A 20,474-nucleotide genomic window follows, 5' to 3' on the forward strand; every position below is an offset into this window, starting at 1 on the left:
GCATACGCTTCGTATAGAAAAAGGTCAAAGTCGAAATTGCGAAAATATCATGTTTTCTTCAAGAAACCATTTTGTATATCTGATAAGAAATAAATGGCTTTACATAATGGAGCACTTTATTTGACTTCTTATAACTGTTAAGATACATGCATTTATTAAACAGAAAAAATTGGACAAATAACAAGATGATTTATGTACAGAACAGATACCAAAACTGTATAAATTATTTTACAGAATTACACAAACTTTCAAAGTTACATAAATTATTTTTCAAAATTGTTTAATCAAACTTTTGGGTCATTAGAAATAAAGGAAACTTTAGGAATTTAGAATATATCTGTATGCTTTATAATATATTAAAATATATTCAATGTACTATGACAGTGAAAAAATTTTTTAATAAATTTTTTTTTTCATGTTAAATTGCAAAAACTGCTTTGAATTGTCTTAGCTTAACATAATATCCATTTTACAATTAATTATATCATTAAAATCCTGTAATTGAAAATAATTAGAATTCAATTAATAAATTTGCAAAAATGGAAGTTGTCTGTTAATTTTGCACAATTTATTTTTTCAACTATTAACACATTGTCTGGGTATTGTTTTTACACGGAAATCGTCTAACCAATTGATCTAATTGGCTAGACGATTTTCTAGTAAAAATAATAATTATTAATAAATTATTATTGTTACATATAAACATATAAATAAAAAAGGTTGTACGAATAAATAGTGTTTTATTTTTTGGCGGTTAGTTTTCTGAACGATTTTTTTAAAAAAATTCACTTTATGTTTTGTTGAATTTTTGGTGGAAAAATATAATTATTAAAGCACTTCAAATATGCATTGCGATCCTAGTAGCTTCTTTATTTATAGATTTCTACATGGGCTTGCGCTGGACAAGAAGATCATATGGTGTGAAACTAATAAATTTTTCATTAAAAATATGTAATACAATGTTTTAAAATATTTAAAAAATGTATATGCAAAGTTCAATTGTACCCACATTTCTGCCTTTTAGTGAGACAAATTCAGCATAACAACTTGTCTTGAAAGTCTAAAAATTCCGTTCATCTAAGCATCTACTGATTATTCAACACTGTTTCACTAATACACCACATTATCTGGCTATTCTACAGTTAAAATAACTTATTTTTAAGTGATATATTTTACGTGCAATGCGGAATATGACACAAATCTTTAACATTGATGGTAACGAATAAAGGAAAAAAGATACTATAGAATCATTACAGACATAAAACACCAGGAGAACCTATACACTTACTGATTTAAAGGCACTTAGATTTTTAAGTTCACGTATCACACCTTAAAGTACATGCGTACAGTGTAAGTACACATCTTCATATATTTCAAGTTCTTCAATATCAAAGACCACTTATATGGTGATTGTTCACAATTGTTCGTGTTTTTACTATGAGCATTTTTAAATTATGTTTTTTTTCTCCAGCTACCTACCATACCAGGCTGTAGGAGGCCTTCGAATCACCATAGGATTCATATAGCTAGCGGCAGCAGGAAGCCGCCTATATGGTATCGCATAAATAGGAGGACCGTACTGAGTGGGTGCTGCCATAGCAACAGGCATTCGTTGTCGTACTGCGACGTATGGATATCTGCCTTTTACGAAATACGCTGGATGGGCCGCTGCAGGCATCATACCCATTGGTGCAGGGCGTCTATAGGCCATGTAACCTGGGTGCTGATAGGGTGAGGCTGCTTGAGGCGATGCTGGGCTATATACACCAGAGTCTTGGAAGAAAATTTGTTGTATAGCCGATGAGGATCCTGAATGATGTCCGCGGGAATCATCATGATCATGACTGTCATATTGACTTTGACCGTTGCTGTAACTTCCACCAGAGTCAAAGTTACTGATTCCACCATTGTGACTTTCGGAGTCACCGCCTAGAGATGAACCAGAACCCGCATTGATGTGTATAATACGAGTTGTGTGATGAGGTATTCTGAAATGTAAATATGTTAGCAACATTTTAAAGAAAACGCAGTAAAGTTTATACGAAAAAATTTGCGAGCATTTTTATTAAAGAAAATTGGTTGTCATTGTTTTGTTGTTCTTCTACCATATGTGTGATATTATTTCGAGATGATTTGAGTATATTTTGTTGAATATAAACGAGAAAATTAGATATATATGTTACCGTCAATATCAGAAAAATCGACGTTCTATAGAGTGCCTAGGCATAGTATAAGTTGCTGAGGACCGGTGTGTAACTTGGAGTTTGATGTGTTACTTTTTAAAAAATTCAATTTCAGTTAAGCTTTGTTTTTCAGGAATTTGAAAAGAAAATGCCTTTTGAAATTTTTAGTTATTTATAAAAATAATTACATTTAAAACAAAAAATACGATCAAGCATCTACGTCAACAAAGACATCAAACATAAAATTGTAAATATTAAGTAATACTAAGAACTATGAAACATTCTAGTTCTAAAAATCGAAAGAAAAATCTGAATTTTTCGTAAGTATAACTATTTATTTATACTAATTGGTTGACTAAAACTATTTGGTTGGAAAAAATTATATTTTTGCGAACCTAACAATGCCATTAAACTTTCTGTTTTATAGATGGTTATAGACAATTAGTTAGAAAAATCAAGCATTTGTGTAAAAACAAAACTTACGTAGTTCATGTAAAAATAATAAGGATTGAATAAATACAAGTGCAAATGATGATGATTGCTGCAAATAACGTTACTAAAAACAAATAAAGGTGTCTTTAACAAAGCAAAAAACTGTTGAAACATAAATCTTATGTCTAGAACTAAGTATTTAATTCTAATTAAAATAATTACATATATAGTAAGCTATACGAAAAGTAAAGCTTAAAGTTTATAATGGTATTAAAATTTGAATTAAAATTTTTATAAAAACTTAATTTTAAATAAATGAACAAAATGAAAAAATTGGGATTTCATAATTACAGTACGCAATCTTTTTCAAAGTTTCTCTCACTCTTTTTTTTCTTCTTTTATTTATTTTTTAATTTTTAACTAAGTTAGTTTCTTGCATTAAAAAGATTTTTACCTTGTTATTTTGTTGTTCATTTATTAAAAACAACATAAAATAGACAATTCTTTAGCAGGGAAAAATTCTTTCAAAAATTAATTAACTTACGGTATGGGTATGATCTTCTCAGTCACGTGATGACTATGCCTCTGAGATTCTGATCCATGATGGTGGTGTCCGTGATGATGTACTGGTACGTGAATGGGTACAGGAACATACTCATGGCCCCCGTGATGGCCACCCTCTTGCTTCTGTAAGACTTTGGCTACAATACCGGCCGTGAGCAACTCTATCAGCTTGTTGTTGTTATGGTGACGGCCAGCTTCACAATATCCAAGCAAAAGTAGTATTGAAATCAAAAGGAGAGCTATTAATTTCGTCATCTGAAATCAAAATAATTAAAAATGATTTAGTATACACTTTTTGGCAAATGAGATACTTTTTCAGTTTTATTTAATAAAAAAGGTTTTATTCTATGGTGTCATTTTGATATTCTTTGTTTGAGGTTCATACAGTTAGAGATCAATGGGTAACTGCGTGTCCGTCGTAATGTTAACGATACAGCCATAACTAGGCCTACGCGGAATTATCTAGCTTTAACTTCGATGATTCTCCTGATTCACAACGGGCTGTTGCGGGAATGCTTAGCTTTGTTGCGAATAATAAGGCCAAGTAGAGCCATGATGGCTCAGAGAATATAGCGTTTGCCTTCCAATGAGATAAACCGGATTCGAATCCCAGGGTTAGCTGCAGGATACGAATTCCGAATCCAGCTTGCGCCGACCACAGTGCTGACATACAGTATCCTTAGTGGTAGACGGATCATAGGTCAGAGTCCCCTTGCCGTAAAGCTAATCATGGGAGGTATTCGTGGTTTTCTTCTCCATGTTACGCAAATGCGGGGAGTTGCCTCAAAAGTCCTCCACGAAGCCAAATTTCTCTCAATACCTTGCCCAGGTAGGTGTTCTTTTGTGTTCTGAATTGGGTTCAAAATTACAAAGCTACGGAGTTGAATATTACTAGTCGTAAACCTAAAAAATTGGGTCAGCTGTTCAACGACGGTTATAAAATATAAAATAAAATAGCATATATATGTAATGATACTCAAGTTATGGCTCGAATGCTTGAGATAGGAGAACAGCACGTGATGGAATAAGTTTTTTTTATCTTATCTCTCGAAAGAGATGGAAATAATTTTAATACTTCTGCTGCCTATACTGTGCTGAAATGTCCCGAACTCACATATATGGTGGTTTGTGCGGTTTAGTGAACGCCAGATAGACTTTAAATTTTTATTAAAATTCAATACATACTGAACTTTGATATCACGGATATTTCTTGAAAATAGTTAAAATTGAAATCAAAGTACTTTTTGTATGGGCAACGGCTAAATGGTACAGTATTGTCAAAATATTATACACTCTATAACAAAAAAAAATCGAAGCACCAAGAAGGAGTTGTCCGATTGAAGCGAAAATTGGTGGATGGGAAGACAATGTACAGAATACAAAATGATCAAAATTTCAGAAAAATTGAATAATTTATTGCACAGCTACAGTAACAAGTTCAATAAGGTGTTGACCCGCCTCTAGCCTGGATACAAGCTGCCACACGGCGTGGCATAGACCGAAAAAGCTCCCGGATGGTCTCTTGCAGTATTTCCTGCCAAATTCGATCCAATTGTCGGACGAGGTCATCAACATTCCGTGCCAGATGCAATCGCCTTCCCATCATATCCCAGACATGCTCGATGGGAGAAAGATCTGGTGATCTGGCAGGCCAAGGAAGAGTTTGGCAAGCTTGCAGACAGTTCATAGCAAAGCATGCCGTATGTGGTCTGGAATTGTCCTGCTGAAAAACCAGCCCAGGGCGCTGCAAAAGGAACGGTAGCAAAACAGGTCTTAGGATGTCGTCGACGTACCGCTGTGCAGTAAGTGTATGACGACCAAAGGGGTCCAGCTGTCAAAGGAAATGACACCCCAGATCATAATGCCTTGTTGAGGGCCGGTGTGGCGTGCAATAGTGAAGGCAGGATCCCCCCTCTGCCCTGTGCGTCTCCAAATACGTCTTCGATGATCGTCAGGACACAGTTGGAAGCGGGATTTGTCGCTAAAGACTATACGTCCCCAGCATATCCCCCCATTTGCATATCTGTTCAAAGCTTTCATGCATACGAAATTTCAAAGCAATCGGATGATTGCTTCTTGGTGCGTCGATTTTTTTGTTATAGAGTGTATTATTGTCAAAAATATTTTTTTCTATTTTATTATTACGTGAACAATTGTGTTAGACCAATAGTCTCCAACCTTCGTGGGCTACGGACTGGTTCCAGTCAGTGGATCAAATGGTACCTTGTACTCCTAGGAACATTAAAGTATTTTCATTTTATTTACTGTTTTGTTTTTCCCTCTGGTTTGTACGGCTTTCCATGAACTAGAGGTTAACCGGGAGCTGAAGGACGTGACCTAAAGCTGCACCAATATCATGTATGTAATTGTATTTTATTTTAAGGACATAATTAAATATGATTAAATTAAAATAATTAAATCCAAACAATCTAAAATATATACCCCCTCCTCCAGTGGCCCGCGATATAATTATTAAACTTTAACCGGCAGCTTTGATAAATAGATTGGGGGAACACAGTGTTAAATGATGGTGAAATAATTCCTCAAAAAAAAGGGTCAACTTAATTTTAAATTTTTTTTTTCAAGGATATAAAACAGTGACAATGAGGCTTATTGTTTTTTTTTATAAAGAATTTAACTCAACTTGATGGATAAAAAAAAATGCGTAAAAATTAATTTCTTCCTTCAAACGAAAATTTCATAATTGTTTTCCACAATACGTTAAATAAAGTGTGGATTACTCTTCTTGAAGAAGAGCCCTTCGAAAGCCCTCATTCAAAATTCGTCAGACGATGGTGAGATAATTCCTCAAAGAAAAGGGTCAACTTAATTTTAAAAATTTTTTTCCCAACGATATAAAACATTGATAATGAGGCTTATCGTTTGTTTTATAAGGAACTCTTTTACTCAACTTGGTTTATTAAAAATGCATAAAAATGTTCTTCCTTCATATAAAAATTTCAGGAATATTTTTTTTCTTCCACTATACGTTAAAATGCGGATTACTCTTTTTGAAGAAAAGTACTTTGTTAGTCCTCATTCAAAATTTCCTCTCCAAGAGTTCATTTTAGAACAAGTTTTAACTAAAAACAAAGTTATAAAATCTCTTAAAGATTTTACAATTTAAATCAAATCTAGAAGTGTGTCCTACTTTAGATATCAGATAAAATCATTTTGTCAAGACGCACGCACAACAAATATAACGAGGAATATATTCTTTTTTAAAAAAGAGCAAATTTTGGGGCGTTTTAAGTCGTTAGAGAGTCACTTTGAGAAAATCGTCGGCGATTGGGGAGGTGTTCGACCGAGCGTACCTAATGACTTAAACAAACCACAAAATTCTTTTTTTGTCCGTTCTTTCTTTCGATACTGTTTTGTTTCTTACAACGAGGTCAAACGATTTTCTTTTCAATGTCTAGGTTGAAAGTTCTTTTTTAGGGCAATTCGTATCTTATTAGAGAGAGTTAGAAAGGTGTTACAAGATATGGACTTAGAGATAACACAATAATGGAGCATTTTTTATTGAAGTTGTCTTGGCACTTTAAAGAGTCTTCTTTTGACAGAAAAGGGATTCTATTTCCTCCATGTTATACTTAGTCTGGAATTGCATTTTCTTTGAGGGCCGTAGATCAGAACGAATTGCTCTTTTCCGGGTTTTTAAAAGCTAGATTTTATTGTTAACCATGATGGTTATTATTTATATAAATGTATTATAATAACTTTAAAAATTGATTTATTAGATATGATGAATGTTTTGAATGCTTGATAGAACTATAATTAACGAACACGGGAAATTGCAATGTCAAGGTCGAAAGCTCTTTTTGGCTCAATTTATATCTTAATAGAGTAGAAAAATGAAAATGCTTTGTATCGCTTAGTAATGAACTTACAGATAACACAAAAAAATGGATAATTTTAATGAACATGTTTTCGCCCTTTTTAATAAAGAAAGATGATTCTCCATACATTATAATCCATGGAGAATCATATGATAACTATATTCTATTAACAAGACTGTAGGTTCTGAAAAATTAGCTGGAATGCATTAGTTGAATAATAAGTCCTATTGTGTAACTGTATGGTAAGATCCTTTTGCCAAAGATGTATTTTATTCTTTAAATGTTTTGAATTAAAAGAATAAAATGAGTAAAAGAACACAAGAAATTACAATTTTAGGGTAGAAAGTTATTTCTTAGAGGAATTTGAATCTTGTTAGAAGAAAAAAAATTCTTTGTATAATAAGATATGGACCTTTAAGATAACAAAATAATAGAGTACTTTTTTTATTGAAGTTGTCTAAGCATTTTAAAGGGGGTTTTCTACAGATAGAAGAGGGATTCTATTTCCTCCATATTAGTCTATGTAGAGTCTTTGATAGCAATTTCCTAAGCAGATTAGAACGAATTGCTATGTTCTGATTTTAAAAAGCTAGATCTTATTGTTAAAAAATGCCAGGAGGATTTTTTTTAGGTAAATGCATTATAATTATTCTCAGATTATATTTATTAGATTTGAATGTTTTCAATACTTGATTAAACTATTTTTAAAGAACAAGGGAATTTGCAGTATCAATTTTTAAAGTTTTTCATGACAATTTATATCTCACTAATGTAGAAAAATGAATATACTTTGCATCACAGGTATGGATTTACAGAAAACACAAAAATAATCGACTATTTTAATGAACATGTATTGGCCCTTTTTTAATATAGATAAAGGATTTTACTCTTTCTATTATAATCCATGGATAATCACATGTCAACAAGTTCCTTATTTATTAACAAGACTGGCGGCCCTGAAAAATTCGCTGGAATGCATGAATACATTAGTTAAATGTTAGGTCTTATTGTGCTATTGTATGGCAAGCTCCTATGGTCCAAAGATATATATTCTTCCTTAAATTCTTTACAATAAAATAATTTAATGATAAAATAATTTAATGATAAAAGAGTACAAGAAATTACAATTTTAGCGTTGAAAGTTCTTTGTTAGAGGAGTTAGAATCTTGTGAGAAGAAAAATTCTTTGTATAATAAAACATAGGCCAACGAGAAAACAAAATAATGGGGCATTTTTATTGAAGTTTGGCATTTTAAGGGTCTTCAGGTAGAAAAGAGATTCTATTTTCTCCTCTTTAATCTATGTAGAGTCTAGGATAGCGATTTCCTAAGCAGGCCGTAGATCAGAACAAATCGCCGTGTTTCGGTTTCTTAATAGCTAGGTCTTATAGTTAAAAAAAATGCCAGGATGATTATTATTTACATAAATGTATTATAATAATTCTCAAAATAAATTAATGAGATTTGAATGTTTTAAGTACTCGATTGAACTATTTATTATTAAAGAACACAGGAAATTGAAATGTCAAGGTTGAAAGCTCTTTTTATTACAATTTATATTTGATAAGAGTAGAAAAAGGAAGATACTTCATGTCGTACGTGTTATTTTACAGATTACACAAAAATCCTTTTAATGAACATTTGATAATTTTTTATAAAGAAAAGGGATTCTACTCTTTTTGTTTTAATCAAAGGAGAATCATATGATAGCAATTTTCTTATCTATTAACAAGGTTGTGATTAACAAGGTTGAAATTTAGGTTCTATTATGTTATAATATGGTACAGTCCTATTTTTCCAAGGCTTATATCCTTCTTTAAATACTTTGCATTAAAAAATGAAAATAGGTTTTTGATAGAGTTATCGAAGATGACAAAATAACGGATCATTTTCTGTGAAGTTGTCTTTGTACTTTAGAGGGTCCTCTTCCCATAAAAGGATTCTACTTTAACCAAATCACAGCAAAAATTCCTCGGTAAAAAGCAACTGGGAAAATAATATCTGAAAAAATCACTGGAAAAAAGCACATGGAAAAAAAAGCACCGAAATAATCCCCGGAAAAAAACATAAAAATATCCATGTAATACCATATAAAACAGAATCACTAAGTTTTGATGAGAGGAATTTTAAAAATTTACGAGTGTTTAAGGACATATGAATTTAATGACTGATTAATGATCATGACATGACCTTGTGATCGAAATACGAGTCATTATTAGGTTTCAGATATATAGTAAGTAAGAAGGTAAGCGTGTATGAGTAATAAAATTTATAATTTGAACTATTGCTGCTTTAAAAAAGAACAAAAATGAAACAAATTTTGTCTAAAAAGACATTCCATTATAAAAATAATCTCAATATTTATTAATAATCTTAAATCTTAACAATAATCCTATTTTTTTTATTTTGATTAATGTTAAGGTCTAATAAAGTATTAATTAGTAATTTACCTGTAAGCATAATTCAATCTAAGCGAAAAAAAAAAAAAAAAAAAAAAAGAGCTAAAGGAGAAAGAAAGAAAAAAAAATTCTATTTTAACAATAAGTGCGTTTGAAATATATTTTTAGAATTTTTTTTTTATTGTTTAAGTCGAATTTGATTTTTATTTTAAAAACTACACTTTATAAATTAATATTAAATGAAAGGTGAAGTAATAATAGCATTTCAGAAATACTCATTTTGTAAATACAATAAAAGAAGTAAAATTCCACGGGTAATTATTATTTGGTATTTAAAATGTGTTAAAAGATTGATCTCTTATAAATTTGACATTGCGTAAGACTTAATTGAAATTATTTATTAAAGCATGCAAAACTATTACAAATAAATTCTATACTTAAACAAAATGAATCTAATTTATTAATGATATATCGTAAGAAGGGATTTTCTGGATCTTTTTTTTCTGGTGCTCTTTTTTTCCGCTTTGTTAACCCATATCTCTCTGAAGTTGCGTTTGCGTTTAGAAGTAGGTTGGCAGGGCGCTTAGACAGCTTGGTTGGCAGGGAGCTGGATTCACGTACATGAGAACGGGAGTTCGAATTCAGCTGGCTGAAGACATGTAGAGGAAGACCATTAGAACCTCCCATGGTTCGCCTGATGGAAAGTGTACTCTAATCCATGATCCGTCTACTACTGAGGATATTTTACGTTAGCTCTGTGGTCGGTGCAAGCCGGATGTGGAATTCGTATCCACCAGCCATCGCTGGGATTCGAACCCCGTTCACCTCAATGGAAAGCGGACGCTCTATCCCTTGAGCCATCGCGGTTCATGAATGGATGTATAAATGGGTGCCCCCTATAAATGGGTGTGACCATCTTGGCCATAGATGGAACAGGAACAATCTCTTGCCTTAATGACCTACGACAACAAATACAACATTCATCATTACATTTAGCTTCAAAATGTAAGCAGTAACTACATAGACATCCTCTTCTCTATGAAACTTGTATCTTTTTTATGTAATTTATCTACTTCAATGACTGATGATTTGACGGACACGATGAATTGGCTAAGGCTATGTTTGGCTCAGGTACCTTGCTCCATTGTGAAGCGAACACGCAACTTTTTTAAAAATGAGATGAACTAATTACAGGAAGAACTTGGTTTGCACAAAATTGACCTACTATATTTTTCATAGGTTTTTTTTCTACACATAGACTGGCATTTAATGTCTGAGTAGTTTCAATTTTTCGAAAAAGAAAAATGTGCTAGCTTAAATATTTCATTATAAGGATTTAGTTTTCCGAGCAAGACAGATGTTAATGCAAATGAATTGAATTTCGATCTTAAAATATGTCCAATGAAAACTTTTCTTCGGTTAAGTCATAAGGATAATCGTAATAAATGTCTTATAAGATAAGTCGAAGTCGAACATTTTTACTAATGATTCCACAGATCTAATAGAAAACAACTAATTAATAATTATTATGCTTTTTATTTTAGTTTATTCGATAAAATGAGTTTTACAGAATCTAGACAACAAATTTTGAGTTTTTGTTGTTATAAATATTTGTAAATTTTTCTAAGTTATTATAGTAGTTTATAATAATTTAGAGGAGTTCAAGAAAAAATGAGAAAGTCAAAATAAACTTATTCCGCATTTGAATTTTAGGAATAAGGGCAATTAAATGCAATTATGAAATTGCATAACAATGCATTACAGCTATATATATTCATAGAAAATGATTCAATTTTGAATTTTTTTTTAATGCCGTTTTAAAATTTAAATACTAGTTAAAGCGAGGAAATTTATCTGCCTTAATCAGAAGTTTATCTTTTCTTTCATTTTTTCAAGAATTTTACGAATCCTCTTAAATGTTACAAAAAAGTTACTATAATAGTTAAGCGGTTATAAAATTCATCGTTATTAAGAAGATAAACTGTTAGATTTCGTTATTCTTTATTTTCTTGGCCTTGAAAAAGTTTCAAAAAATCTTACAACAACAATTATTTTCCATAGAACATATTTCAATAAATCAAAATATATTCTAAAATAAGAATTAGTTGCTTAAGGTTATTGCTATCAAATAATAATTTCTCTCCGTAGGTTAATACAGAAGAAATAGAATCCCTTCTTTTTTTGGTGGACCCTTTAGGACTTGTTATGAAAGCAAGAAAAGCAATTTCTAATTTCGAATATTTTGATTTCTCACCATATATTGGTTACTTAAATTTATCATCGGATACGCCATTTATTGGTATTCGATATGGAAATATATATAGTGCTGTTTTTAAATGCTTATTTTGACCAAAATGGATTAAGTCACATTTATTGTTTCCCCTCTCCCCCTTGTTCATAACTAGTAATAGGTACAAGACAAGGAATTTAGTTTAAATGAAATAAAATTAAGATCTGAGAAGATATTTTTAAAAAAATATTTTAATAAACAATAATAAGCAACGTTAAATATTTTAAATCGAAGCGTTCTTTTCCCTTAAACATAATCTGTTGCCCCCTTTTTTTATTTGACTGTTACACTATTCTGAACTGTTATAAAATTAAACTTACGCGAACCTTACATTCGGCCCCGTTCAATGCTAAATGTAGATATTTGCATTGAAGCTTAGACATTATAGATTCTACAACAGTTTTTATTTAAGTCTTTCAGGCAGGCGTCGATAGCGCCGCAGATCATAGCTGCTCGATGTGATGTTTGAGTGATTTTCAGGATCCCGGATGTTTACTATTGGATCTTGTGATTCAGCATCGTCTTTTTCCTCTTCTTTTGAGCTCTAATCTTCCTGGATTACAGGCGCATCTCGCATGTAATAAGGACAAAGATGTTGCACTCGAAAAACTTTCAAAAAGTTTATTTAGCGAATAGATTGACTTGATCTCGTAGCATTATAAAGTAAGTTTAGAAGACAAGGAATTTAGTTTAAATGAGATAAAAATAATAAACGAGAAGATATTTTTAAAAAAAAAAAACGTCTTAACAAACATATATATATATATATATATATATATTTAAATGGCGGACACTTGGGATGCAGACCCATTGGCCTCAGTAATGCCAGAACTGCTACACTCTTCTCGTTACCCAGTGGGCAGCTGTGGCGAAGCCACGGCGGTGGAGCAGCATCGCCCACGTCACACAACCACAAACCCATTTATAGGGCGGATCACATTCACATACACAAAGGAGAAAGGACATAGAACAGAGAGAGGGAGAGAAAGAAACATCCATGCCCTGAGCAGGATTCGTACCCGCGACCATCGGGTCCGCAGTCAGGCGCGTTAACCACTCGACCACTTGGTCGGCACGACAAATATTTTAAAGCGAATTCAGAATTTATGATATAGAATTATATTTCTGCAAACTTAACTTTTCTTAATATTTTGAAAAACAAATCCTTATAATAGACATAGTTTTCTTTTATCAAGAGAAAAAAAAGGAACTTTTCAAAACATTTGAATATTTCGATTTTTATGCTTTTGGTGTGAAAAAAAAAATCGAGTATCAATTGTTCATCATCTTTTAAGTGAAACTTTAAAGTTAGAAAAAGCATTTAATCATGAATCAGTTCAGTTAAATTCAGTTTCATTATGTATCAGTTCAGTTCAGTTTCCATTTAAACATATTCAGTTCAGTTTTATCATGTTCAGTTATGACCAGTTTCAATTTAATCAGGTATCAGTTTCAGTTTAATCATGTACCACTTCTTCGTTCGTCATTTGAAAAAACAAATTCCTTTCAAAAAGCATTAGAAAGTAACATTATTCGAAATATAATAATTCCACAGAGCATATGAACCCGATTCTTCTCATTGAATTTCTGCTTTAACTAAAGCATATAAAAACTAAAAGTGCCAAAATAATCAAGTATTGATGGATCAGCAATATTTTTATCGAAGTTATTTCCGTTTTTTTCCCCAAGCATATAATATTATCTCCAATGGGGAGTTTGCCCGAAAATAAAAATTTTTGAAGACGAATTCTAATGCTTTTTTTCAGATCAAAAAATCCATCAATTAATTATTTAACATACGAATCGATGGAACTATTATGCGTCGACAATGCTATTTTGTCATTAAATTCATAAACTACATTGATTCGTTATAATATGGAAGTTATTCTCTACACTTTCTGTTTAAGAGTTTTTGTTGTGATAGCGATATAACAATTTATTTTACAATTGAAAACAGAAATCATTTTGACCATACTAACACTTAATATCCTTAAAGATTCTTGTTGTCAGAACTTAATTCAGGATGATAATCGACAGCTATGATATAGAGGTCATATTCCAGACCAGTGGTCGGAAAAACTACATTATTTTTGTAGTTTACTACAACTACAACTACTTTGTTACAAATGTAGTTAACTAAAACTACTTTTTTTAAAATGTAGTATCTACGAACTACTATGGAATTGTGGTAGGTACTTCACGACTTTATGAACACGAACTTACATTAAATATAAGGGAATAAATAAGAAATATTTATTCATGTTTACATGAACCATTTTGTCATTACGGAACATTTTTTTCGAATTTTGTTCATTTAACCTTCAAATTTTTATGCATTTCTCGGCAGTGAATATCAAAATTATCAAATATTCGATAATTTTTAATTATTCAATGCTCTCTTTTTTTTCCTCTAAGAAATTGAGTGCATCTAAAATACGATCCCTTCTTATGAAATAGGGAATCACGAATGCACATTCACGAATAATGAATGTAAGTTTCACGAATATACATTCACATGGGAAAGTGTGACCAAAGTGACTAATTATCTATTTTTTCGTAATTTTTAGTTATACGTGATTCAAAATACCGTCACGTGGGGCTACTTTCTGCAAATTCGAATTCGGTACTTTTCAAGTGCTGCTATTCAGTATTATGTTCTTTTCGCGTTAAAAATGTGTGGAATTTGAAGATAGAAGTCTCCTCTATTACTGCAAATATTTTTTTGAATTTTAAAACAATCTCAGAGCGTGTTTTGTTGATCCAATGTCAACAACTTTCCAGGAACGTCGGACGTCGAAAAGTGTGCGTGGAAACTTTAGATGTGAAATGCAAAGACGTTAATAAAACAATTGTCGTAAGTGCAAAATTTTTTATTTATACATTAATAAACAACCATATCATGTTAGCGTTAAAAAATTTTGAAAATTAATAGCAAATAAACGGAAAATGAAAAAAAAAATGCTCTGTGGGACTACTTTGTGCAAAGTTTCATTCGTTTTTTTTTCGACAGAAAAATGGTCAGACGTTATAAAAAAAATACCTGGAACGAGAAGCTACCGTGATTACACTTTAGAAAAGCTGTAACAATGTTTGCAAGCAGTTGCTGGTGGTATGTCGATTGCAGAAGCTTCTCGGAAGNACTAAAACTACTTTTTTTAAAATGTAGTATCTACGAACTACTATGGAATTGTGGTAGGTACTTCACGACTTTATGAACACGAACTTACATTAAATATAAGGGAATAAATAAGAAATATTTATTCATGTTTACATGAACCATTTTGTCATTACGGAACATTTTTTTCGAATTTTGTTCATTTAACCTTCAAATTTTTATGCATTTCTCGGCAGTGAATATCAAAATTATCAAATATTCGATAATTTTTAATTATTCAATGCTCTCTTTTTTTTCCTCTAAGAAATTGAGTGCATCTAAAATACGATCCCTTCTTATGAAATAGGGAATCACGAATGTACATTCACGAATAATGAATGTAAGTTTCACGAATATACATTCACATGGGAAAGTGTGACCAAAGTGACTAATTATCTATTTTTTCGTAATTTTTAGTTATACGTGATTCTAAATACGTAATTTCTGTTACCGCTCCGTTGTCGCAACAGAGTCATTTTAATTGCATCCATTGACGAAACTGAGATCATTTGCTCCCATCAAATTCGAAAAATTAGTTGCTTTAGAGCCGTGTTTCTTTACTAAACTAACGTTAAAAGTAGTTGCCAGGAGTCACTCGAACTACTCATTTTTGTATAGCACTACTCACTACACTAATTGTTTTTAAAAAAGTAGCACACTACATTGCAAACTACGAAAAAAAGTAGCGACTACAGTAGCTATTTGTTAAGCTACTGTACTTAAAGCTGATGTGTCTAATTTTACTAATTTAATTTGATTATTAGCCTATTAAAAATGAGTCCTTCAAAGAGATTCCTTTGGTTGATAATTTTTTTACAGCTGATGTTACTAATTTTACTAATTTAATTTAAATATTGGCCTATTGAAAAGGAGTCTTTTAATGAGCTTACGTAGATGAAATTTTTTCTGAAACAGATATTTCTAATTTTACTAATTTTGAAATATTTTATAATACTCCTTTTTATTTTGTTTAAAGAAAGGGCAATGGACTTTATCAGGACGAGTAAAAGTAAGTAATTGGATAGTATTCGAAATTGTAGGGGTAATTAATTCAAGAATAACACTAATTTTCCCTTACGCCTATACATTTCACGCAACGCTAGTTTGCGGACATTTTAAAACCTAGATATTCTTAAAATCGCTCTAATTATTTTCCATATTAGAAAGTAAATTTCCTTTCTTTACTACGTTAACGTTCACTATTATTAAATTTTTCTTTTAGATTTTGCCAAATTAATCTCGAAGAAAAAATAACATTGCCACTCTTTCCAAATTAGTCTCCTGGCACCGATCGACAAAAGTCGCTTGCAGATAAAGATAAAACGATTTTTTGATAGATAAAACGATTTTTAAATTTAAAACGTATTTTCTCTCCTCCCTCCTTTTCTTTATAAGTCTCTAACTTTTAACGACGTGAACAACGCCTGAGCTGTTACCCCCCCCCTCTCTTCAAACTTCAACACCACAACCAATGAGAGGATTTTTAGCCACGATAGATTCAATGTGCACATTGCTACGTATATATTAGAGTGGGTTGGAAAAAAATGAATTTTGGAACACTCAAGTGCAACGCATATTTTAAGACGAATAAAAACGGTATAAAAATTTTAAAACCGGTTTATGTCTATCGTTCGTGCATCATACTAAAAATGAATGCAAGCTTGAAAAAAAAATCAGACCTTTTTAAATATATTTTTAGTTGATTAAAACTTTTGAAATAGCATAATATATATTATGTTTGTTTGATGGTTTAATTATCTTAAGTAAATTAAACTCTGATCAATAACTCATTTTTTTACAATCGCTCAAAGTTTTAGAAAAAGCATAAGTTTATCGATTTTTCGTATTTTTCACAGCGTATCTCTTTGCTCATTATATTTAATCTGAGCAACACTTAGACTCACCGTGTGAAGATGGTAACACGTTGAGTTTCACCTACCTCCTAATCATAAAAACTATGAAGTTTTTTGATGCAGTTCTTATACATATTTACAGTTGCATACTAAGATTTTCAATGGAATCGAATTCAATGTCTCACTTCACTGTACTTAATACTTAAAATAATACTTAAAATTAATGCAAGCTTGAAAAAAAGCATACCTTTTTAAATATTTTTTTTTTAGTTGACTAAAACTTTTACAATAGCATGATCTATATTTTTTATGTTTGCTTGATGGTTTGATTTGATGGTAAATTAAATTCTGATCAATAACACAAATATATCACATATTTACAGTAACATACTAAGATTTTCAATGGAATCGAATTCTATGTCTCACTGCATTGATAAATTTACTTTTTTTCTAAATAATTTCTACTGCACATTTTAAGTCTGATTTTTTTTTTGGCTGAATGAGGTTTAGTTTAGCTTGATTGATTGTTCGGATACATCTATCTCCAGCTTAAAGCTCACAAATTTTATTCGAAGACTCTGCAGCAAGTTTGACTCATCTTTCCGTAGCCTGCGAGTGATTGGGAAACTAATCTAATGCGCATGATGAGTGGTGGGATATCTCTCTAATGCGCATGATAATGAGTGGTCTAATTTAATTTTCACTAAAATCTCTCTGCCTTGTTGGTGGATATACAACAGAAGAACTACAATTAATGATTAGAAAGCAAACCGAAACTTGAGAATTTATTTTCTGTAGCACGAAATTCGGTGATTGCTCAACAAATTCTTTGCAATCAACGTTATCTGCTGTACAATGCTAAAAAAATATAAATAAAAGGATCATTTTGCATAATCATTTGATCGGATCTTCAGGTTCCAGGACTCATTCGTAAAGGTTTGAGGGGAGTGCTAAATAATTAGCGCAGACGATATTTTAAGTTACGAAACCAGACTCAAAAGTTTACTTTCCCTGAACAAACATAACCTTTTTTTCAGCGGATTTGGATTTATGACCCCCAAAATAGGTGGTAGCCGCAATCTGGGAAATAGGGTCCAGTTAGTTTGGTTTGAAGAACGGAAGAAAGTTTGGATCTCTTAATGTTAATTTTGCGATTTGCTTCTTTCCCCACATCTCGATAATTATTTAAGTGAATTGAAAATTTTTTACATGCGATTATAGAATTCCTTTATCCAAAAGTAATTCCATGTAAAAAAATGACTTTTTGTGGATATTTATTATTTTTATTATTTTATTTAATACTTTTGAAGGGCAATTTTTTGCGTCATTTTAAAGAATGTAATTTTGTATAACAAAATACATTCTTTATAGAATATACATTCAATCAGAGCGAAATCGTTCGAATAATTCCAGAGAAATCGAATTTTAAGGAAGTCGCGTTTTTGAGTCCGTGAACATGAAGATCTGATCATTAGATGAAAAGTAATTCAGGGTGGTCCATTTTATTTATTTATTTATTTTTTGCTCACTGTAAAGACGGGCGTATAAAAGATGAGATATTTTAAGATACAAAATCAGGCAGAAAAATGTAATTTCTTTGAGAAAACATAAATTTTTTTCTATGGATACGGATTTTTGACAACGAAAGTATAGGGGACAGCCGTAATTTGAGAAATATGGTCCCCATTATTTTATCAGAAGAACAATTTANACATCCCTGAGGATGATCCGAAGACATGCCATCACAATTTTGATCCTCTGCAGAGGGGGTGGCACCCCCATTTCGGTAGCCCGACGACCTGCGCGCGAAGTCGAGCACTTTACGGTAGCACAGTTTAACGAGGACCAATACCGCATATCCTCGGTCCCTACGCAGGCTGATCCAAGTGATCACCCACCCACACACTGACCGTAGCCAGTGATGCTTGACTTTGGTGATCTGCTGGGAACCGTGTCTTAACGATCAGTCTACTGCGGGACTAGTTTGGTTTGGAGAACAGAAGAAGGTTTGGATCCCTTAATGTTAATTTTGCCATTTGCTTCTTTCCCCATATCTCGATAATTATTTAAGTGAATTGAAAAATGCTTGCATACGATTATAAAATTCCTTTATTCAAAAGTAATTCCATGTAAAAAAAGGACTTTTTGTAGATATTTATTACTTTTATTATTTTATTTAATACTAATCGAAAAATTTTTGAATGGTAAGATGTAAAATTTTTTACGTCACTTTAAAGAATGTAATTTTGTATAACAAAATACATTTTTTATAGAATATACATTCAATCAGAGCGAAAACGTTCGAATAATTCCAGAGAAATCGAATTTTAAGGAAGTCGCGTTTTTGAGTCCGTGAACACGAAGATCTGATCATTAGATGGTCCGATCAGTGTGGTCCATTTTATTTATTTATTTATTTTTTGCTCTCTGTAAAGACAGGCGTATAAAAGATTAGCTATTTTAAGATACAAAATCAGGCAGAAAAATGTACTTTCTTTGAGAAAACATAATTTTTTTTCTATGGATACGGATTTTTGACAACGAAAGTATAGGGGACAGTCGTAATTTGAGAAATATGGTCCCCATAATTTTATCAGAAGAACAATTTAAATTTTGCGCCCTACAATGTTAATTTTGCTTTTTGCGTAACTCATCATACCTCGAGAAATTTTTATACAAATCGAAATATTTCTTGCACACAGTTATAAAGTTCGTTTATCCAAAGATAATCCAATGTAAAAATTAACTTTTAGTAAACATAAAAATAATAGTCAAAAAAATTTTGAATCGCAAAGTACACAATTTTTTACATAATTTTAAAGAATGCTATTTTATATGGCTAAATATAAAAACTGTATGAAATCAGTCGAATTATTCCTGAGAAATCGAATTTTAAATAAAGACATTTTTTAAAAAAATTTGATTTCTCAAAAACTAGTTCATTATTTTGATTTCTCAAAAACTATATTTAAAATGATGTAAAAAAATTCTATACCTTACAATTCAAACTTTTTTCGATTATTAGTAAATAAATTAATTAAAAATAATAAGTATTTACTAAAATTTATTTTTAAAATTTATTACTTAAAAAGACTTATCTAGTGCTTAATTTTTATAAAGTGAATATAATAATAGTGCTCATAATAAAATAAGAGTGCTTAGATAATTTTAACTGCAAAAATTACTGTATATCAGATTTTCTTATTAAAATTTTACTGTAAGAATGGAATCTGCTTTAAAAAGGACTGGCTATCTTAAAAAAGTAGTATACTGAAGTAGTCCTATCTATTTGGGTTTGTATACACTCTATTCATCATAAAAAAAGAAAATCTGAAACAATACCTCACTTGTCTAAATATGAAAGGAGTTTTTTTTCTACTTTTGACCTTCTCGCCCTATTAATACATTTTAAACTGCTGCTAAAGCTCAGCTCGTAAGAGAGAGCTTACTTCATCTATTTTTATAAGGCATAATTCAAAACAGTTTGAAATCTTTATCAACTTTAAATACAATTATTTTCATATTAGCTTATTGTTGTTGTTGTTGTTAATTTACGTCGCACTAGAGCTGCACAATGGGCTATTGGCGAGGGTCTGGGAAACATCCCGGAGGATGATCCGAAGACATGCCATCACAATTTTGATCCTCTGCGGAGGGGATGGCACCACCGCTTCGGTAGCCCGACGACCAGCGCGCGAAGTCGAGCACTTTACGGTAGCACAGTTTAACGAGGACCAATACCGCACACCCTCGGTCCCTAC

The 20,474-nt window shown here is 31.4% G+C and overlaps 1 protein-coding gene across 1 annotated transcript in view; it reads right to left on the reverse strand.

Annotated features, from left to right (window-relative positions):
* Positions 1–738: 738 nt before the first annotated feature.
* The window catches only part of LOC107445200 (uncharacterized), a 22,798-nt gene continuing 3,062 nt past the window's right edge, over positions 739–20,474 (reverse strand). The window contains exons 2-3 of the mRNA XM_016059545.4: positions 3,160–3,434; positions 739–1,988 (exon numbers count right to left, since the gene is read on the reverse strand). Coding sequence (XP_015915031.1) covers positions 1,472–1,988; positions 3,160–3,434 — 792 coding nt within the window. The 3' untranslated portion in view covers positions 739–1,471. The remainder of the gene's footprint in view (positions 1,989–3,159; positions 3,435–20,474) is intronic.

Source organism: Parasteatoda tepidariorum, chromosome 2 (assembly GCF_043381705.1).
Source record: "Parasteatoda tepidariorum isolate YZ-2023 chromosome 2, CAS_Ptep_4.0, whole genome shotgun sequence".
In the NCBI taxonomy this organism is placed as follows: Eukaryota; Metazoa; Arthropoda; class Arachnida; order Araneae; family Theridiidae; genus Parasteatoda; species Parasteatoda tepidariorum.